The 23,496-nt window shown below is 43.4% G+C and overlaps 1 protein-coding gene across 2 annotated transcripts in view; it reads right to left on the bottom strand.

Moving 5' to 3' along the window:
• The window catches only part of THADA (THADA armadillo repeat containing), a 930,763-nt gene that overhangs the window by 260,596 nt on the left and 646,671 nt on the right, over positions 1-23,496 (bottom strand). For both annotated transcript variants that reach the window (XM_077485673.1, XM_077485674.1), the window contains exons 30-31: positions 12,495-12,613; positions 3,537-3,622 (exon numbers count right to left, since the gene is read on the bottom strand). In XM_077485673.1, coding sequence (XP_077341799.1) covers positions 3,537-3,622; positions 12,495-12,613 — 205 coding nt within the window. The remainder of the gene's footprint in view (positions 1-3,536; positions 3,623-12,494; positions 12,614-23,496) is intronic.

Here is a 23,496-nt window from a genome sequence, read left to right as displayed (position 1 = left end):
GGCCCTCTACTCTTCTTCATCAAGTAAATCAGTGGTCTCCAAGCTGTAGCCCACCAGCCAGATGCTGTCATTTGCTTTCCTTTATCTGTCCTATGGTATGCTAGTACTCCCACGGACATGAGGCACCATTTCTCCTACTGACACAAATGACGAGGCACAATTCCTTTCACTAAGACCAATGATGGTGCAAAATTCCTCCCACTGATATAAATGATGAAACACAATTTCTCCCGCAGACACCAAAGACGGGGCACTATATATACCTCCCGTTGACACCAATGATGAGGCACTGCTCCTTCCCCTGACAGGAAAGCCGGCAATACATGGCTCAAATCTCACCTGATTCCTGAAAATTGGCTAAAATTTGAGCCCTGGATAGCCCTACTGACAACACCCGGCTTGTCAAACGTTGATTGACTCAAAAGAGTTGGGCAGAAAATAAGTCGGAGGGACAGTAACTACAGCCAATCAGATCCCTTCACTGTTCGGGCATTCTGACAGCTGTAGGTGGGATCTGGCAGTGGGAGACTGAGTCCTCCATCCACAATGTTAGGAGGGAATCTATTGAAAACATTACAGCAAGCTTAAAGGTTAACTCCACTCATGGGGGAAAAGAAAATAGCAAATAAAGAAAAAAATAATATAGCGTATTCTGGGCACCAGTCCTCAGGAAGGATGTACTGGAAATTGAGCGAGTACAAAGAAGGGCAACAAAGCTAATAAAGGGTCTGGAGGATATTAGTTATGAGGAAAGGTTGCGAGCACTGAACTTATTCTCTGGACAAGAGACGCTTGAGAGGGGATATTATTTCAATATACAAATACCGTACTGGGGACCCCGCAATAGGGATACAACTTTTTTGCAGAAGGGAGTTTAACAAGACACGTGGCCACTCATTAAAATTAGAAGAAAGAGGTTTAACCTTAAACTATGTAGAGGGTTCTTTACTGTAAGAGCGGCAAGGATGTGGAATTCCCTTCCACAGGCGGTGGTCTCAGCGGGGAGCATCAATAGTTTGAAGAAACTATTATATAAGCACCTGAACGACCGCAACATACAGGGATATACAATGTAATACTGACATATAATCACACACATAGGTTGGACTTGTGTCTTTTTTCGACCTCACCTACTATGTAAGCTATGTATACAATTGTGACACAAGTCACATTGTAATTGAATGTTATTAAAAATGACCTTTCCTTTTTTAATCTGCAGCTCTGTGTCTGTAAAATACAATAAGGCCAACAGAATGTCTACAGAACACCTCCCAGAAACATAATGTCCTGCTTGGGTGATTGGCTCACTGATTTTCCCAGAAGTCTGTACTAAGATAGAGAGCCAGATTTCAGGCTTCCCCTGCAACAAAAATGTCATTTTTGGTGAGATACTTCCGATGGGAAATCACGTCTTAAAGAGGAAGTAAACCCCACCAAAAAAATCGTAATTTTCAATTGTTTCTATTATACTAAACATCAGCATTCATACGATCTATATATTTCCGCAAAACGAGCGTTATAAATACCTTTTTTCTCATTTTAAAAAATCTGTGCCTTCCGGGTATCGCCCACGCCATTGCTACGTCTGGTTTTCATCTCCTTTGCGGACGTCATTTCCGCCCTTAGTTTGATTTCTCTCAAGAAATCTCGCGCATGCGCCGTAGCGTCATAACAATCCTAACCAAGCCTCGATCTCGGTTGCCGTTACTAAGGCAACAAAGCATTTCATGTATGTAATGCAGATCATCGCGAGACTTCTCCTCTGCCACTCTGAGGAGAATGTCACGCAAGGCAGAAATGCAGGAAGGACACAGGCGGCAATACAATATATGCCGCGCTCGAAAGGCAATACTGCGCAAGCGCGGCTGACGTCATGGACAACAAAACGGCGGTTTATACGAAAACTACACAAGTGCACTTTCTCAGGCAGCGATCAGCTGCCTGAGAAAAGTATTATCTATCTAGCAAAACATGTTTAGGAGGGTTTACAACCACTTTAAGGGATGCAGACCCAGCAGCTTTCCTCATTAGATCCCTGCAGGTCCACAGCTGATTGATAATTAGGAAACCACTCCCAATAGACTCACTTTCCCACATGGATACAGACAAACACACAGGGATCTCTTCAGAATAACAATAGGTTGGAATCTGCAACAAAGTTTGTTAAAATCCCTGCAATGTACACAGATCACGCAGAGGGGAATATTGTCTTCTCAACAAAGGTGGAGTTACGCTTTAAATTATTGGCTCACAAGCTATCTGGCAAGATTACCAGGGAAATATGTTTACATGCACATGGGCAAACTATACGTTTGATTGCATTTGGGTGTGAACGGGGTCTTCGTGGGAGAAAGCTCTATTTTTGGGGAAAAAAAAAGGACCTCAATTGTGTTTGGGTACAACGTCTCGTTTACCGCGCGATTGTCAATTAAAGCGACGCAGTGCTGTATCGCAATAATGGCCCGGTCATTAAGGGGGCAAATCCTTCCAGAGCTGAAGTGGTTAAATTAAATTTTTTTTTATCATAATGTATTTTTTGTAATACTGTTTTATTACTATTATTTTCATTTAGCTCTATTGCTATCACAAGGGGGCAGGTGATAGGTCCTCTTTATGGAGACATCAGAGGTCTATTAGACCTACCATGTTGTTTCCTTCACTGCTGCTATTCAAACACAGATCATGCTCGATTAGCTGATTCCCTGGTTAAAGTAGCCAAAGACGACAGCCCTGAACCCGGAAGCGGCGAAATACACGTTGCTTCAAGGTTCATTAGTCACATAGGAGATCGGGAAATGGATGTCCCCTGAACTCCTCTCGCTCTCACAAATAATTGCATTTACCACAATCCTGGGCTCCCTGGAGAAACGGGAGAGCTGGGGAAACACGGCAGACAGCTGCAGCAAAAGGGAGAGATTGGTGTAACCTTCAGGGCTCATTCACACAAGCTTTACACTCTGAAGAGCTGTGTCCTGCTCGCTCTTCATAGAGCATTTGAGTTGCACTGCCTCCTCAACTCCTGCTTTAACCCCCTGAAGTCTGACTAGCATGCTGCAATTGGGCGTATTGCATGTGGTTGCGGCAGGTTGTAGAGCAGCCCCATCCTAGCAAAGCATGTCGGCTGCGACTTGTATACACCGCCAATCATGGCCTGTTCAGCTAAAGAGGTAGCGGTAAAAAGTCTGCTTAGCTGCTGGATTTTACTGCTCCACAACTGCTAGTGTGAATGAACCCCCGGGCCTGTAAAAATGATCACTTTTTGTTTAAACTCCTTGAATATCAGCACATTTATAAACGAACCTTAGTAGAGAATGGGTTTAAAAGCTTCAACAAAGATTGCTGAAATTTCTGCAAATGCTTTGTAAAAAAAAAAATGAATTAAAGCAGGGGTTTAACCACTTCCTTCCCTATCCAAAACTAGCACTTTAGTGGCCCCTGGAGTTTTGACTCCAAGTGCTGATGCCTAAATGGCCTTACCGTAGACATTTTTTATTTATTTTTTTGCTGGCCTTGACCTACACTTTGCGCTCACATACCATGAATCCCGCCTTTTCCGAGATAATTGCTGATGGTAGTCAGGATGTCGATAAACGCCGCTCTGGTTACCAAACACGGATTTTGCCTGAAACATCAAAAGAGAGGAAAGTTAAACACCAAGAGCCATTTATTTAAACACAGGGATGCTGTATGTTTTATATAACGATGACAGAAATTGTATGTTTTATATAACGGCGGCAGAACCTAATCTGTAACTGAATCAGATTGCCATCCCCTGTGGCCATGAGATAAATATTCTGGAACACACAATGATTGGTCCTGTGTTCCCCAGCAAATGTATTTCTCCGCTGTAATTCAATCTAGGCCGTGCGCATATGATTCTGATCAGCACACGAGCTGCAAAGCTAAACCAGCTATTGAAAATCACATTACATCAATAATGAGAAGTGCTCAGGGCTGCTATGTTGTCATTAAAAAAGACTGAAATACACATTTTATAGATCTTGGAGTTTATTTCTATGTTATTTTGTTCATAAAAGGCCTATGGGTATAACTGGCGGCAGACAGGAGGATGTCCAGGCCACTTGGGGCAGCATCATTTAGACACTACAGAAGTAAAGGTGGAGTCTGCTCCAAACTGTTCTTTTTCAGTTAATTTGACAGGCTGATGCTTGATCTCTTCTGCTGCTCTTGTTTCTAAGATACCGTCACCATCTTTGCCTGGGAAAAGAGCATTGTGACTAGGCTGCGTAAAAGTAGCACAACTTGGCTAACGAATCACATGTGCAGCACCATAGCAGTTGAAAATTAAACAGAGGCAAAGATGGCAGCTTCCTTGGCTGAAAACGATAGGGGAGTTTACTTCCACTTTAACTTAAAGTGTTACTAAACCCAGGAGCCTGAATTCACTATATCTGGTCTCCCACAGTACACAGAACATGCAAATGCAATTATTTTAGTAAATATATGGCTAAATACCTTTTCTCATCAGCAGTATATAGCAGACTTGTGACTTCTATCAGTGTCTGGTTAAAGCTTGTAGAAGTTTTCATTCTCCTCTGACTGTCCTATGAGGCTGCTGGATCCCTGACCCTCTGTCTGGACAGTGCCGATTGGCCCTGGGCTGATCACATGCACTCTCCAAAGAAACAAAATAAAAAACTCTATAGCAATGCACACAAAACTGAGCATGTGCATATTGATTCCAAAGGCTCTGTACTATCAGCAGATGGAGTCGGGACAGTGGAAGAAGGGGGTGATCAGAAAAGACAGGATCAAACAGCCTTTTTACACAATGCAGCAGATTAACCGCTTCAATACAGGGCACTTTGCACCTTCCTGCCCAGGCCAATTTTCAGGATTCAGTGCTGTCACTTTTTAAATGACAATTGTGATGTCATGCTACACTGTACCCAGGCAGCACTGATAGGTGGCCCTGGTGGACACTGATAGGTACTTATGGGTGGCAATGATAGACAGTACTGATGGCTGGCACTGGTTTTCACTGATAGGCATCACTGGCAAGCATTTTTCAATGCCACTGATTGGCAGCTGCCTGGGCACTAATTGCCATTTCCCTGGTGGTCTAGGGTGGTATACCTGGTGGTTCAGTGTGGTGGCCATCACTGGTGGTCGTGGCAGCATCCTGGGGGTCCTGGGCGGGCATCCGAGGGGGGGGGCTGCGCTGATAAACAATCAGCACAGACCCCTCCTGTCAGGAGAGCAGCTGATCAGCTCTCCTCTACTCGCGTCTGTCACACGTGAGTAAAGAAAAGCCGATTAACGGCTCTTCCTGTTTACACCGTGATCAGCCGTGATTTTACCACGTGAACAGTTATGTCCAGATTCTCTGTCAGAGGCTCTTTACCTAGATCCGAGTTGCGGTGTCTCAGACTGACACACCTCAACAACGATCGCTGCGATGTACGCCCCTGGGGGAGCGCAGCGGCTTGATATCCTGGCGACGTCTTATGACATCCGGTCAGGATATCGCAACCACTTTGCAGACGTCATATTACTATACGGTGGGCGCCAAGTGGTTAAAGTAGTTGTAAACCTATTTAAAAAAAAAAAAAAAAAACACCTGCAAGACAAAGGCATAATGAGCTGGTATGCATAGCATATGAGCTCATCATGTAATACTCACTTGAGATCGAAGCCCTTGCTGCAGTGCATGTACACCGCTCCAGCCGGCCACATCACTCCCGGGGGTTACTTCCGGGTATCGCGGCTCCGGCGCTGTGATTGGCCAGAGCCGCGATGACGTCACTCCCACGCATGCATGTGGTAGCGGCACACTCACTGAAGCAACGGCACAAACATTCAATTGCTTCAATTTGTGTCAGTACGCATGTGCCGATGACATTGGGACAAACAAATACAGGGGATATCTCCTAAACCTCTCAGGTTTAGGAGATATCCTGGGTAGCAACAGGTAAGCCTTATTATAGGCTTACCTGTAGTGAAGTGGTCTGTAAGGGTTTACAATTACTTTAAAGGTTCATTTAAAAAAAAAACAAAAAAAAAAAAACATATCATACTTACCTCCTTTGTGCAGTTGGTTTTGCACAGAGTGGCCCTGATCCTCCTCCTCTGGGGTCCCTCAGTGGTGCTCCTGGCTCATCCTCTTCTCGAGTGCCCTGTTGGAGAGCCACTCTCCCTCTGGGGCACATGCGCGGGCATGCTCCCATGTCCTGCTGCTGCGACTATAGACACAGAGAGCACGACTTGGCCGGCTCCCGCGTCATTGAATTTGATTGACAGCAGTGGGAGCCAGTGGCTGTGCTGCTATCAATCTATCCAATCAGGACCCAAGAGACTGGCTGGAGCTGGTGTGGTCATCCCTGTTGCTGGAAAGACCGGGTTCAGGCAAGTAAAAGGGGGGGCTCTGGTGGGCTGCTGTATCACAGGAGGTTTTTCATCCTAATATATGTAATGCACTAAGGTGAAAAACTTAGTGGATTTACAACCCCTTTAACCCCTTGGGGTCCACAGTGAGTATAACAAGCATGCATTACTGCATATACAGACTGATTTTACGGGTGTGGGTTTAGTAACACTTTACGTTAAAAAATGTCTTGTCTTTAGACCCACCTTGGCTCAAATTCCTGCTATACTGGCTGAAATTCAAAGGCCCTGTCAACACCACTCAACTTGATGTATGTCGATTTAAAAACCAACTGAGCCATGTGGAAAACTGTCAGCCAAACAGTGACTGCATTCTATCAGATGCAGTCACTGTACAGATAGTCAGGCAGCCAGGGGGGTTGTGGCTATCTGAATACAATAGCTCGCAGTGCAGACTCTTCATTTAGCATGGATGGGGAATCAGCTGATTTCTCTTGTTCAGCTTGCAACTTTACATGTATAGCAAGCCCCAGTATTAGACTGAGATTTGAAAGTTGATGCCTGCCAAATTCCTTAACCTAATGCTGGAAATATAATATATAATCTCCCAGCTCCTGAGTGTGCACATAAAACATTACTTACAGAACCCCATACGTCAGGGGTAGGCAACCTTAAAGAGGTAGAGATCTACTTGTACAACATAGGAGAAGTTAAAGACCACCGGGCACAGTGTCGCCTCCTCACACCTGATTTAACTGTCTAATTGCCATAGTACCTCTATGCAATCACATGCATTGCACGGCAATCATGGGTTTAAATCAGGTGGTGAGGAGGCAACATATTGCCTCCTCACCGCCTGTCAAATACTCTCAGATCACTTTTCAGAGGAGCAGCAGTGCCTGCTGCACTTGTGAATAAGCCCTTAATTGCATTCTGGCAGTGGCACCATTAGGGCTTTTTAACACGTAAAGTTGGGGGGGGGGGGTAGTAAATCCCTGCGGTTGAGTCGCAGTTCAGTGTGAAAGCACCCTTATACTATTATGCTCAATGTATTGCTTCACAATGACCTGAAGATCACTTCTTTCCTGCTGCTGGCACCACCCTGGAGACCACTAGCCAGGATAAGGGGGTGAGTTCAGTGGGTATCACTCTGCATGGGACAGGAGCCAACGCTACAGAGGGGGCAGCAGCTTAGGTGGCACTTGCTCCCTACTACAGCTCCAGCTTTACAAGTAGTCCCTTCTGCATTGCACTCTAATGCTCTGGGATGGTAGGTCAACAAGCCTAGACCACGAGCTACCAGTCACCCGGCCACGATCTACTGGTAGTGTGGCCTCTCTACTCTACGCACAACTCTGAGAGTTCACCTTGGAAGGCTAAAAGGCGGATTGGTTTTCATAGGAAAAACTGACCCTTTCCCCTTAGATACCTTTATATGAAGTCTACTGCACAAGAGGGAAAGCCGTTATTTTCCAGCGTTGTCTTAGTGCAGGAGCAGTATTTATCCTGTAAAGTGTCTTTCAGTGGATGCTGCCAGTGCAATTAATAACCCCAATAATTCACATTAAAGAAAAGTGCCCAGTGTTTATTTGCAGTTCTGAGTGAGCAGACCAGAAGAGCGGATGGGAGAGAAGACTGAACCAGGCACAGGCTTTGAACAGTTACAGCATCAAAAAGGTGATCCAACAGTAATAATCTGCTGTGCCAATGATTACAAATGAAACAAGACGTATATTTCCTTGCCTGGGACAGAACATATTGCAAAGGCGAGGTGGAGACTGAGAGGTTCTTGAAAAACATATCCCAGTTACTGGTCTCTACAGAGGTCCACAGAGCTTCTGTGTGATATGTACAGGTCACTCCCGTACTCCCTGGTCTGCAGGAATCATGGAGGAATTGATAATATTTTATTTAAGTGTTTAATATAGAGAACATATTGTCACCTAGGGCTACACTAAAATACAGAACATTATCTATCAAGGGTAAAGACCCCCAGGGGTTTCCACGTTCAGTTTTATGTAATTATATCTCTATCAGGGTTGGGCTCAGCCCTTCCTTCTCTGAGCTAGCCGCTCAGCTGTCGCCTAATTGACAGTTCCTATCTCTCCACAGTTACTCAGCTGTTGATGATATCCTGCTCGTCAGTCCTGCCTACTTAAAGAGGGACTGTACTGGGGAAAAAAATATTAAAAGCCAGCAGCTATAAATACTACAGCTGCTGACTTTTAATAAATGGACACTCACCTGTCCCGGGGTCCAGCGATGCCGGCAACCGAGGCCGATCGATCGCTCGGCTATCGGCTGCTGCCGCCACCATTCTAGGTGGGGGAATCAGGAAGTGAAACGAATCGGCTTCACTTCCCGGTTCCCTACTGCGCATGCGCGAGTCGCGCAGCGCAATAGGAATTGTCCGCGCTGTCTCTGGGACCTGTGTGTGTCCCAGCAGACAGCGCGGCAGGACAGGAAGAGGCATAGACTCCCATGGGAGTCTATGCCCAGAAGTGGGTGTAAATACCTGTCTTTGACAGGTATCTGCACCCCCCTCCCCCCTGAAAGGTGCCAATTGTGACACCGGAGGGGGGGAGGGTTCTGATCAGCGGAAGTTCCACTTTAGGGTGGAATCCCGCTTTAAGCCGTCCAGCCCAGAAGATCTATGCCTTCGCCTTATTCAACATCACAGAGACGCTCACCTGCATTCCTGTTAAAAGACTTGCTTGGCTGAGATCCCTTCTGGCTCCAGATCCTGCTTGCTGTTTTACTATGCTCATCTTCAGCTCCCTGACATTTGGCTTGTCTGACTATCTGAACTCTGGCTATGTTTTGACTACCTTTATTCTATTTAATTTTATTATTAAACAAGTGTGATTTAACTGTACTTCTGCCTCAGTCTGATTTCATGGTTTCTGACAATTTTATCCTTGTACAATAAAAATTACTTTTTATGATATTCCTGTCTCCATCATGGTGCCGCTATAGTCCACCATTGTAGGTACTGGAAACTTAGTTTCCAGATATTTTCCTATTGTTTTTCACAAATTTTTGATATTTCAACTGTGTACATGGCTGTTTACTTGGCGCCCAGCTTTGAAAACACCCATGCATCAAGCTATGGAAAAAAAAAATGGGAGCAACAATGTGTTTATTCATTTATAAAAACATAATGGAAATACATTGATTGGTATAATGGGCGTGAAAGTAGTAAGCATTCTTTACTCAGGGTCCAGGCTGGGCCCTTCCAAGGTCAAGAGCTTTATAGTAATTTCTACTACATTGTATAAACCCCATGTTTTTCACCACTGATGCCTACAAAAAAAAGGCTTCACACACCTGGGTAAGAAAATAAACCTTTGAGTAATCTGACATTGGCTGCTAAACCTAGACTGGACCAACACCTGGGATCAATGCATCTCTGTGAGTCAGTCAAAGGTGACAGCTTATATACACACACCTTGTATTACACGCACATCCCAATGAGTTAATATCACTTTCCCCCAGCTTGCAGAACAGGGAGTTAAATATGCATATTAAACAGAAGCTCTGTAACCCCTGCATAGTCCTGTAACATGTAATATGGATGTCAAGATTTTCCACTTTTCACTCCGAATCCCTCCTAAATAACAGTAGTGAATTTCTTGACATTTATCTGTGCCTTCAGCCTCAAAGCTGTACATTTGCAAGGTGAGAGGCAATGCTGCATCTGACTGCTAGTCTAGGGAGATCTGGAGAGGGATGTGATGTCACTATTGTGATGTTCACTGTTCTCCTTGCTGGAAAGGAACCTGTACCTTAAGACCTGCACTGCATGGTTATCCCTGCCTCTGCTTTACTGAATTGGTGCATCTGTGTTTTTGCACCTTTCCTGCAGTTTGTTAATTTCACCCCCATAAGTCATAAGACCAGTCATTAAGGTGACAGTTATAATATGAAAAAGCAAAGCGCTGTCTCTAACATGATAACTATCTCCACACAGAGATACAGTGCAGAACAAGACATGGTCATTTAAGGGTATATTCTCACCACACCCCATGTGTTAAGGCATACCCTCTGCATTTTTTGTTGTACTGTGTTGATGTGCGTTTTACATGCACTTGTATTTTCTTTTTTTGGAATATACTTTATTTAAAGCATTGTATGTTGTATTGTTAAAAAACTAAGATAAATTCTATTGCAGGGGCACGCTGTATAGCTTTGCTGCCACTGTGCTATTGCATGATGTCCGGTGCATCCCTGTACCTTTAAAGTGTTACTAAACCCACAACAGTAAAATAAGTCTGTTTGTGCAGCATAGCATGCTTGTTATACTCACTGTGGAACTTAAGGGGTTATTCCTTTTCATTGTGTAAAAAGGCTGCTTTACTCTTTATGCACAGATCCTTCCCTTCTTGCATTGTCTATCTTAGGAAGGCCAGCTAAAAACAGGCAGAGTAGCCGACCTGCACATGCTGCACGGTTGTGTCTTTTATGCTGGAGAGAACATTTCCTTGTTCTCAGAGGAAGCCAGGTCACATGATGTTGGCATCACACATGTGGGCGTGTATACAGGCTGCAGTGGAAATCTCCTCCTACCTGAACTCTCAGCACTGGAGAAACTTTGCAGTTAATCACTATATATATTGATATACAGATCAGCCAAAAAGGTATATAGTGGCAATATTTTAATGTAACAAAAAGATTTATAAGCTGTGGGCACCGTGAGGGGGCAGATTAACTATTTTCATAATACTGGGTTTAGCAACACTTTAAAGGAGGGGTGGGCTCCCTCCGGGCATACCTGCCCTGAATTTGTGCATTATTATATACGTGCTCCAGTTCTAAAGACTCTCAAAATGTATAAAAATTTATAGAGTTAGGACTGCAGTACACTGTGGTGCCACAAACTTACACATACAGTATATTGCAAATGTGTGCAAAATATAACCCTGGTTTTAAGGTGAACTGTTAGACTGGACAATTCAGTTTGTTGCAGGCTGACTGGTAAGTGAGCTGGGAATTTTTTGTTGTTGTTTTTTTTTTTTACATGCATCGCCCTTCTACGTGCTCCTTGCTGCAAAGGCCAGTTACAGGTTGGGGTGGTTGCTATTTGCTTGTATGTTGTATTGTTGACTCACTTCTTCTTGCTGAGATCTGTTAATGCTCTCCCAGTGTGGACAGAGACAGGCAACAATCTCCATCCATATCAGTCCTTTTTTATGACTGTCCTTGTACTGCCTATGCTTGGGATCACAGAGCATTTAATGATTTTAAACAATACTTATCATTATGTCTACGTCCAACCAGTCTTTGTTGGTCATTTCTCGTCTTCTTGTAAAGTACTGTCAGTAACATGTGGCAGTAAGTGATGTATGTCACCTCAGAGAAGCCAAACTTTATGAAGCTGAAAGTGCATTGCGTTAATGCATGCATGCTTGCATACGCAAACTTGTGAGCGCTGCACTGCATTTATAGGGAACTATTCTATTTTAAATGCTATGTGTTGGGAATGCATTTACAAGCGCACCCCAGTACATCTGGTATGAACCAGCCCTAATAAAGCCCCTTTCACATAAGTGGACCAATCGGGTACGCCTTTCCGTTTTTGAGGCGGATCCGATCGGACCAGCCATTGTTCTCTATAGGGCGGCGGATGTCAGCAGACATGTGTCCGCTGTCATCCAATCCGCAGAAACAGATTGATGGGGATATGTTCGCCATCCATCCGGCAGATCGGATGACAGTCGGATGGAAATGGGGCATGCAGTCCGTTTTCATTCGACTGCCCCATAGAGAGGAACAGACTGTGTCCTCTCTGCTTTAGTAGAGTGGATGCGGATTTGTCATCCGCCTGCTCAGCGGGGATGGATTCCGGCCCGCGTAAAAGGGACCTAATGGAGAAAAGATCAGCTGCAGGGAGTCTACAAGCAATACCAATGACTAGTCCTCTACATGCCCCCAATGGGCACAGCTTCCGCAGTTCTTTAAACTAGTGTACATGACTTTAGTTTGCAAACTCTTTCATAAACAGGATTAAATGTAAGGTGCAGCTACATCTGACAGTACTACATAAATGAAAAGCACAAATACAATCCTATATATTCATTTAAATGCCAGAATACAAAGAAGGGTTAGCTTTATTAGCTCAGTAATGTCCTTTAACTTCAGTTTAAACATACCTCTTGGCCAGCCACAGTTTGGCTTTCAAGCTGTCGATGAGGTCACACACCTCCCGCTGAATTTGTTCTGAATTGGATGTGTGTTTTGCCTCGAAGAACGACTGGAGCAAGTGAAAAACCTAGATGAAGTAAAACAGAGGGGGGGGAAATAAAAAACTTAAGAAATTTGCCTTCACTGTAAAAACAAGTTTTAATCCCCAGATCCTCGGAGCCCACTTCTCATCAAAATACATCCTTTGATGAGAGACCAGCCACCTGTAGCTGACGAGTGGAAGCGAGGCTTTCAGCTGGAAAGTCTGCTCCCGCTGGAGAATGCCTGAATGTACTAGGCCCAAATCCTTCCCTTGTTTATAAATGACGGCCTGTGAGCTTCTTTCACATAGAATGAAAAAAGCCAAATTACCTCACTGTGCCATCAAGATTTCCTAATGAAGTCACATCCTTGCAATTAAAAACAACGGACAACTAGCCGGAGTACCGAATTCCAAATACAACAAGATCCTTACAAAACGTCGGCCCATGCTCATATATATATACATATATATATATATATACACACACACATATATATATATATATATATATATATATATATATATATATATACACATACACACACACACACACACATATATATATATACACACACACACACACACACACACACATATATATATATATATATATATATATATACACACACACGGTTATGCTCATAAGTTTACATACCCTGACCGAATTTATGATTTCTTGCCCATTTTTCAGAAAATATGAATAACAACACAAAAACTTTTCTTTCACTCACGGTTAGCGTTTGGCTGAAGCCATATATGGCTTCAGCCAAACGCTAACCGTGAGTGAAAGAAAAGTTTTTGTGTTGTTATTCATATTTTCTGAAAAATGGGCAAGAAATCATAAATTCGGTCAGGGTATGTAAACTTATGAGCATAACCGTGTGTGTATATATATATATACACACACACACGGTCAACTGTGTTTACTCTTTTTAAATCATAATGACAACAAACTACCCAAATGAATATAAAGGGGTGGGTCCTGCGCAAATTGTGCCACTCAAATAAAATACACAAATTCAAAATAATATAAATATGTGCATACATACAATGCCGTGAAAAAAAATATAGTCCAAAAAACAGCACGCATAAAAATATATAAAAAATATATAAAAAAATGGAAAAAAGGTTTAATGATAGAACAATAATAAAATGTCCGCTACTCAAGGCTCCCAGAACTCTCACCTTTAAACGAAGTGAATAAGCAAATCAAACAAACTCCAGGATTCTCTTATTTCATTCATAAATAATAAATAATAGCCATCAGGAAATCCAAAGGAGGGATGCAATGATACAATTCCGCCACTAGAGGGCCAGTCCCAGCTTCCAGAATAGGTGAAATGGATCTTCACTTCTATTTCACAGTGTATGGCTCAAAATAAGAGAGAGGAGGGGGAGAGAGAGAGAAACAGGAGACTTCCATAGTGTAGTAGTTTAAAAAACGGCAGGTAGATTTATTAAAAAGCAGTGAAGACTCTCACATTTTAATTGCAAAAACAAGCACAACCAGGAAGAGGGTATAATGACAACTTCCTCCCGCCTTACTCTACTTCCGGTTCGTCCTCTGGCCAATCCCTACGCGTTACGTCATGTGACTTCTTCATGGGGATCCCCATGAAGAAGTCACATGACGTAACGCGTAGGGATTGGCCAGAGGACGAACCGGAAGTAGAGTAAGGCGGGAGGAAGTTGTCATTATACCCTCTTCCTGACTGTGCTTGTTTTTGCAATTAAAATGTGAGAGTCTTCACTGCTTTTTAATAAATCTACCTGCCGTTTTTTAAACTACTACACTATGGAAGTCTCCTGTTTCTCTCTCTCCCCCTCCTCTCTCTTATTTTGAGCCATACACTGTGAAATAGAAGTGAAGATCCATTTCACCTATTCTGGAAGCTGGGACTGGCCCTCTAGTGGCGGAATTGTATCATTGCATCCCTCCTTTGGATTTCCTGATGGCTATTATTTATTATTTATGAATGAAATAAGAGAATCCTGGAGTTTGTTTGATTTGCTTATTCACTTCGTTTAAAGGTGAGAGTTCTGGGAGCCTTGAGTAGGGGACATTTTATTATTGTTCTATCATTAAACCTTTTTTCCATTTTTTTATATATTTTTTATATATTTTTATGCGTGCTGTTTTTTGGACTATATTTTTTTTCACGGCATTGTATGTATGCACATATTTATATTATTTTGAATTTGTGTATTTTATTTGAGTGGCACGATTTGCGCAGGACCCACCCCTTTATATTCATTATTTGATAGTTTGTGCTCACTATTTTGTCCTGCTGCATTTTTTAGTTAGCATTTGCACTTTATATCACTCAGGCTCTTTTTCACAGCATCTGTGTTTCATTATATCTGATTTTGGATTTTGTTCCACTTTAGTCACTTATTACCACTTAGCGGCGCGAAGGCTGACCACTTTTAAACTACCCAAATGACCCCGATCAAAAGTTTATATATCCTGGTGATTTTGGCCTGATAACATGCACAAAAGTTGACACAAAGGGGTTTGAATAGCTATTAAAAGGTAACCATCCTCACCTGAAATCAGTTTGCTTGTAATTAGTGTGTGTGTGTATAAAACAGGGGTCTCAAAAGGTCAATGCGTTTCTGGACTCCTGACAGACCCTGGCATCTTTCATCCAGTGCTGCACTGACGTTTCTGGATTCGGAGTCATGGGGAAAGCAAAAGAATTGTCAAAGGATCTGCGGGAAAAGGTAGTTGAACTGTATAAAACAGGAAAAGGCTATAAAAAAAATCCAAGGAATTGAAAATGCCAATCAGCAGTGTTCAAACTCTAATCAAGAAGTGGAAAATGAGGGGTTCTGTTGAAACCAAACCACGGTCAGGTAGACAACTAAAATGTTAGCCACAACTGCCAGGAAAATTGTTCGGGATGCAAAGAAAAACCCACAAATAACTTCAGGTGAAACACAGGACTCTCTGAAATCATGTGGTGTGGCTGTTTCAAGATGCACAATAATGAGGCACTTGAAGAAAAATGGGCTGCATGGTCGAGTTGCCAGAAGAAAGCCATTATTATGCAAATGCCACAAAGTATCACACTTACAATACGCCAAGCAGCACAGAAGACAAGCCTCAAACCTTCTGCCACAAATTCATTTGGAGTGATGAGACCAAAATTTTGCTTTTTGGCCACAACTATAAATGCTACATTTGGAGAGGAGTCAACAAGGCCTATGATGGAAGGTACACCATTCCTACTGCAAAAAACGGAGGTGGATTGCTGATATTTTGGGGATGTAGGAGCTACAGAGGCACAGGAAATTTGGTCAAAATTGATAGCAAGATGAATGCAGTATGTTATCAAAAAATACTGGAGGAACATTTGCATTCAACAGCCTGGAAGCTGCGCATGGGACGTACTTGGACATTCCAACATGACAATGATCCAAAACACAAGACCACGTCAACCTGTCATTGGCTACAGCAAAATAAACGGAAGGTTCTGGAGAGGTCATCTCAGTCTCCTGGCCTCCAATATCATTGAGCCACTCTGGGGAGATCTCAAACCTGCAGTTCATACAAGACAGTCCAAGAATTTACAGGAACTGGAGGCTTTTTGCAAAGAGGAATGGGCAGCTTTACCATCTGAGAGGATAAAGAGCCTCATCCACAAATACCACAAAAGACTTTAAGCTGTCATTGATGTTACAGAAGGGGAATACACAATATTAAGAATTGGGGTATGTCAACTTTTGATCAGGGTCATTTGGGTAGTTTCTGTTGTCATTACGATTTAAAAAGAGTAAACCTAGTTGATTGATAATAAATAGCTTCAGCCAAACACTAACCATGAGTGAAAGAAAAGTTTTTGTGTTATCATTCATATTCTCTGAAAATTGACCAAGAAATCACAAATTATGCCAAGGTATGTAAACTTATGAGCGCAACTGTATATACACTATATAGTCAAAAGTATTGGGGTGTCTGCCTTTACACACATATGAACTTAATGGCATCCCATTCTTAGTCTGTAGGCTTCAATATTGAGTTGGCCCACCCTTTGCAGCTATAACAGCTTCAACTCTTCTGGGAAGGCAGTACACAAAGTTTAGAAGTGTGTCTATGTTTGACTATTTTTCCAGAAGCATATTTGTGAGGTTAGGCACTGATGTTAGACAAGAAGGCCTGCATTCTCTGCTCTACCCAAAGGCGTTCTATTATGTTGAGGTTAGGACTCTGTGCAAGCCAATCAAGTTCCTTCACCCCAAAATTCACTCATCCGTGTCTTTATGGACTTTGCATTATGCACTGGTCTAAATCATTCAGTGGGGGGGGGGGGGATTATGGGGTGGGGTTGTTTATCAGGGGTTGGGCTTGGCCCCTTAGTTCCAGTGAAGGGAACTCTTAAGTCATCAGCATACCAAGAAATGTTGGACAATTTCATGCTCCGAACTTTGTAGGAATAGTTTGGGGATGGCCCCTTCCTGTTCCAACATGACTGCAAAACCACTACACAGAGCAGGTAATTATAACATGTTTGATGTTTATTTTCTTTAAAGGAACCTTTACAATCATTTTAAAGACATGGCATCCCCTGCAACAAGTGTTTAACTTTAGCTGTGATACTCTAAAGCCTCATACACACGATAGGACTTTGTACAAACTTTCCCTTGGATTTTTGTACAAAGGGCGTCGGCCCTGAACTTGTATTGCATACACACAGCAGGACTTTTTCAGCCAACTTTCACCAAATCATGTGTTTTTTTCTGCTCTTTACCGCCACCTTTGGTCAACTTCTGTATTGTTGTCTGATCTTTTGCATTGGTTCTGAGGCATGCTGTTTGTAATTTGTACAAAAGTCCTATGGTTTTCTGTACATACGATCAGACTTTGCTCCATCGGACTTTTGTTGCCAGAAAGTTTGTCCGTTCGCACAGCCAACAAAAGTCAGATGAAAACCAAACAAGTTTGTCCGATGGAGCGTACACACGGTCGGATGTTGCTCCAAAACAGCTAATTTACATGTTTGTTGTCAAAAAGTCTGATCGTGTGTATGGGCCTTAAGACCCCTTTCACACTGAAGGTAGTTTTAGCACTAAAAATAGTGCCTGAAAAAACGCCTCCCATGCCACCGCAGTGTGAAAGCCTGAATGCTTTTTCACTGGGGTGGTACGCTTGTTGGACATTACAAAAAGTCCAGCGAGCTGCATTTTTGGGGCGTTTAGGAGCGCCTTCCCATTGGAATGCATGGGCAGCGCTTCCAAAAACCGATTGAAAAGCGTCATAATAAGAGTGGTTTTAACCCTTTCTTCGGCCGCTAGCAGGGGTTAAAAGCGCCCCACTAGTGGCCCTAAAAGTGCCGCTAACATTACGGTAACGCACGTGGCCCAGTGTGAAAGGGCTCTAAACGCCACAGAGATGTAGAGGCTGCCAAACCTGCAACAGAACTCGAATTTTAATTAAAATTGCTGAAAATATGGAGGGAATGCAGAGTCAAAATAATAATGAGACAAAGAAGAGAAATACTTGGAAATCTATGGCAGTGTGGTTCTTTTATGGCAGAACAGTATGAGTTTTTATGAGTTGCTCTCGAGGAACTTGAACGCTTACGAATTACCATTATGTCTGGTACAAGATGAGAGTACACGCTGAAATTTTCCACTGTAGCCAGTTCAGGTTTTTGTTTCCTATTTCTATTGAGTGTTTGGTTCAAATTATTCTATTTACTTCAAATCATTTTCCATTTCCCTGATGGAGGCGGAGGGTGGGAATCAGACGTTTACAGATTATTTGGTTAACCGGGTCATGCATGACAAGCACATAGCAGAGAGGCAATCAAATAGCTAGGTACATTACTCAGATCCTTGTGCCTCCACCTGTTAAACCAAAACACAAATGACAATAGAGCCCACATCATGGTGAACAGATGTAATGAAATGTGCAGTCATATACCGTACTTGAAAAATAAAGCTCAACTCCAGGCAAATATAAAAGACACGGATTAGTACAGCCTTGTATTCAACAATACATCTTCAAATGTATTGCAATGTAAGCACCCGAATTTGACCTGGTATCAGCCTCTTGCCCCCACTTGTACAGCAGAGCTCAGACCTGGAGAAGTAAAGTCAGTACAAAGAGCCAGCCATATGTGCTGCAGTGATCATGTCGATAGGAGGAGAGAGCAGAGTAACAGAACAATATGCTTCTCTGTCTTCTGCATCTCCTTTCATTGTCCATTCAAGAGGTGTGGATAGGGAAGGGACCAGAAGGTGGGACTGGACTGCTGACAAATTCAGATCTCCGGGAACTGGATGGTGAGAAATTTAAACCCTTTGACAAGTAAAACAACACATACATTGCCTTGAAATTTTCCACATTTTGTCATGTTACAACCATTGTACATTATTTAGTAAATAGATGGTGTTGCGCTCCACATAAAATAAATTAAGTCTAATAACACAATTAATAAATAATCTCATAAAATCTTGAAAACGCACTCATGTGATTAAAATTAAAATCACTAAATAATCGCATAAAATCTTGAAAATGTGCTCATGCGATTAAAAATTCCATTAATTCTAAAATGAATACCAAGTGAATAATACAGTGCTTGAAGCTATTTCCTACTAATATTCATAAAATGAAAAAGCTAAAATAATCTATATACTCGTGATAAAGTGACAAGAAGAAAAAAAATCGCAAGTCTTAAAATTATCAACAGAGTCGTGACATCAAACAAATCTGTGTCAGTCCATGAAAGTGCATACAAGTGCCAGCATATGTGCAAAAAAGAGTATATATAAAAATATACAATAAAAATATAAAGAACGGTGTATGAAAAAATTATTATCACAAAATGCAAAAGATAGTAGTCCAGCAAACGTGATAAAAAATGTCTCTAAATAAGTGTACAAAAGCTAAATCATAAAGTTCATGCAGAAGATGAAATAAATCCACGCTGTGCTATGTGAAGAAATGAATCCTATGAACAACCCCGGGATGATTCCACCAGTGATTTTTCAGCTCCTTAAACGTGGGTGCTCACACACTGAGTGCAGTGGGTACCTTACCTCACTGCTGTCAGTAAGACAGCAAAATACTCCAGTGCAGCAGTTGTATCCTCAAATGGGGTGTATATCCTCAGTAGGTATAGGGGAACTTCAACACTTTGCGGTGTATATCCTAAATGTAGTATGGGCGCCCCCAAAACCTTTTCCTCCAGATATTCCGCAAGGGATCGCAAATCAGACCCAAGAAAGAAAGAGGGGTGCTCCAATAGTGAAGTACGTTCACACAAATGCTTTATTATAAAAAGGAACTAAGTCCTGGGTACTCACACTTATACAGTAACAATCAAGCGTTTTTTTCACTAACAAACAACGAACGGCTTCCTCGTTCGTACCCCGGACGTCACTTCCGGTATCCTCCTAGGCCAATCCTACGCGTATCGTCATTGATCACGTGACTTCATCAGGTGTACATTATTGGGATTTTATGTGATAGACCAACACAAAGTGGCACATAATTGTGAAGTGGAATTAAAATGATAAATGGTTTTCAACATTTTTTACACATAAATATGTGAAAAGTGTGATGTACATTTGTATTCAGCCCTTCTGAGTCAATACTTTGTAGAACCACCTTTCACAGCAATTACAGCTGCAAGTCTTTTTGGGGATGTCTCTACCAGCTATGCTCATAATTATAACATATATCACCTGAATGGCCTTGATAAAAATTTTACATACCCTGGAATGTTTGGCCTTGGTACAGACACAGAAGGTGGCACACAGGTTAAAGAGGAAGTAAACCCTGATGGGTTTACTTCCTCTTTTTTTCCCTGCAAAGGTAAAGCATAATGGACTACTATGCATCGCATAGTAGCTCATTATGTGTCACTTACCTGACACAGGAGCCAGCGAAGTCGCCGCTGTCCCCTGTAGTCCGCCGCATCCATGTTGCTTGTGGCGTCTCGCAGCTCCGACGAATCACAGCGGCGCAACCGCAATGACGTCACTCCCGCGCATGCACACGGGAGTCGCGCCTCGCAGCTCCGCCGCTGTCATACGGCGAAGCCGCGATGACGTCACTCCCGCGCATGCGCACGGGAGTCGACAAATTTGGCAAATCCATTCTTGGATTTGCCGCATTTAGTGCGCCTGCGCGCCGCTGTCTACGGCGCATGCGCCGTAGACAGCGGTGCCCATTTTCGGGCAAATATCTCCTAAACCATATAGGTTTAGGAGATATTGCTTGGACCTACAGGTAAGCCTTAATCTAGGCTTACCTATAGGTCCAAGTTGTTTGGAAGGGTTTACTTCCTCTTTAAAATGGCAATTAAAGATTCATTTCCCACATTTGTGGCTTTTTAAATCACAATTAATGTTTGTGTATAAAAGTGAATGAGTTTGTTAGTTCTCACATGGATGCACTAAACTGGCTAGATACTAAGCCATGGGGAGCAGAAAAGAACAGTGAAAAGACCTGTGTAACAAGGTAATAAAACATTACAAAGATGGAAAACGATATAAAAAGCTATCCAAAGCCTTGAATATGCCAGTCAGCAGGGGCATAACTATAGGGACCGCAGGAGTCGAGAGCACGACTGGGTCCTGTGCTGCCCCCCTGCCCCCCTCTACATATGGGCGGCGGAAGCAGCAGCAAAGGCAGCTAGGAGTATAAGTGCACCATGTGCATGGGTGGCTGGACTTGCTCAACTACCTCACTGGCTACTCTTTAGTTGTGCGTTCCTCGCATGACTTGTGTCCACAGCCAGCTCCTCCAGGTCCCCCTTTCCTGCTCCATGCAGCGCCGCTTAGTCCGGTGTCTGTCCCGCCCCCTGAACTGCATGCTTCCCCTGGGCAAACAAACTTAAAGCACACATTATTTATATAAGAGATGAACCATAAAGGAAAGCATTAAACTTTCCAATATCAATAACAAGGAGATCACGGTACCCCCCGGTACAGCGGGACTTTTAAGGCAGACCAAAATATGAGTAAAAAATATATTACAAATTTATTCACAAAAATGATACAGAAAATCGTTTTACAGAACAGTATAAAAAATCCATACATATATCAATGCGTGGAATCATACATATAAATATATAGTCTGCACAACATCAAAGGTTTCATATATGGTTTTATAATGTGAACTTCAAAACGCCTGACATGTTCCAGGAAAACATTCCCTTCTCCAGAGGCATATCTAAGGAGAACAAATAGCTGTAGTCATTTATTTGTAAATGAACAAAACAACTGAGAATAAATCTCATATCAAGAGTAAATAGTTGTGTGTGAGTATATATATAAATGTATATCAAAGATGTTATCTGCCAAAATTATTGATAGATCGCCCCACGGAGATGCACAGCCAAAAAGTGCTAGGGACCCATAGGTGGCCTGCATCAAACCCACACATAGGTCTTATATTATGCTGTTGGGGGAACAAACAATCTCCACGTGTGGTGTCTAGGCAGTTGAACAGCACCCAGATGCAGTGCAGCCCTGTGAGAGCCGGCTCCCCTGAGGACACCGCAGGCTTGTGTCTGGCAGCCTCCCCCCTCCTCCCCATCATACGCAGATGATTACAGGTCTTTCTGGGAGATACGCTGATTGCCTGTCCAGCACGCTGGAGGGAGCCAAGGCCACCATGGGATGAGTGCCCAGTCTGCAGCTTGGTCATGGTGAGTGAGATGACCCCATCCCCCACACACCATTGCATATGACCCTCCATCTCACCTGGGGATAGGGACCCCATCACCCCTGAGACATAGCCCCTTCACCCGAGGACAGGGACCCTGTCACCCCCAAGGACAGGGACACCATCACCCCCCAAGGACAGGGACCCCATCACCCCCGAGGACAGGGACCCCATCACCCCCGAGGACAGGGACCCCATCACCCCTGAGGACAGGGACCCCATCACCCCCAAGGACAGGGACACCATCACCCCCGAGGACAGGGACACCATCACCCCCGAGGACAGGGACCCCATCACCCCCGAGGACAGGGACCCCATCAGCCCCGAGGACAGGGACCCCATCTCCCCTGGCGACAAGGACCTCATCTCCCCTGGGGACAAGGACCCCATCTCCCCTGGCAATGGGGACTACATCTTACCTAGGGACCCAATCTTCCCTGGGGACCAGGACCCCACCTCCCCTAAGAACAGGAACCCCATCTACAGACCATGCTGCAGCGTGCGGTCACTGGAGATGGGGGTGGGTACAGCAGTACCAGCAAGGTGTGCGCTCCAGCCCCTGTGTGCTCTTTCCCAGACCCCTTCATTGGGTCTGTCAGGTTCCCTCATCCCCTCTGCTGCTGGGGATGTATCAGGACGTTGAGTGGGAAATGGGCCTGTAAATGTGTAATTTACTGGCCCCTTCTTTTTCTGAATTGAGTCGATGATTTGAACCGATCACTGACTCTGCCCATTCATAAATGTGGCACATAGTAAGTTGTGTTAACTCTGCTTCAGTTTATAAATGAACCGGAAGCCCTGTACAGAGCTATTTCTGTCCATTCATTCTATGTAGCTGAGGCTCCAGAGAATGAGATTGGGGCCGTGTCCTCAGTCTTCTGCTTGGTCTCAAAGGTGGAACATCATAGGTCTGTTTAGACCTATGATATCTCATCAAAACCCACCAATGGGGCTCCTAAAAAATATTAAAAAAATAAATAAACTACTGATACCAGTGGTGGAACTACAGAGCTGACAAAGGTCGTACCTGTGTCCGGGCCCTGGAGTTCTACCACCGGACTTGGAGAGGGATGGCCCCCAGCTGGGGTCCAGGGGGGCCCTTCATGGTTTCTTGAACCGGGGCCTTGAAGGTTCTTAGTTACGTCACTGCCAGTCAGTACTGTTCAATCGTTTAATAAGAAGTTGAAAATTTGGGGATCTCTTGATACCAAGCCAAGGTCAGGTAGATCAAGAAAGATTTCAGCCACAA

This window comes from Lithobates pipiens, unplaced genomic scaffold (genome assembly GCF_037356315.1).
Source record: "Lithobates pipiens isolate NorthernLeopardFrog02 unplaced genomic scaffold, aLitPip1_a1.2 Scaffold_18, whole genome shotgun sequence".
Classification (NCBI taxonomy): domain Eukaryota; kingdom Metazoa; phylum Chordata; class Amphibia; order Anura; family Ranidae; genus Lithobates; species Lithobates pipiens.
This window is presented reverse-complemented; position numbering and strand designations above follow the sequence as displayed.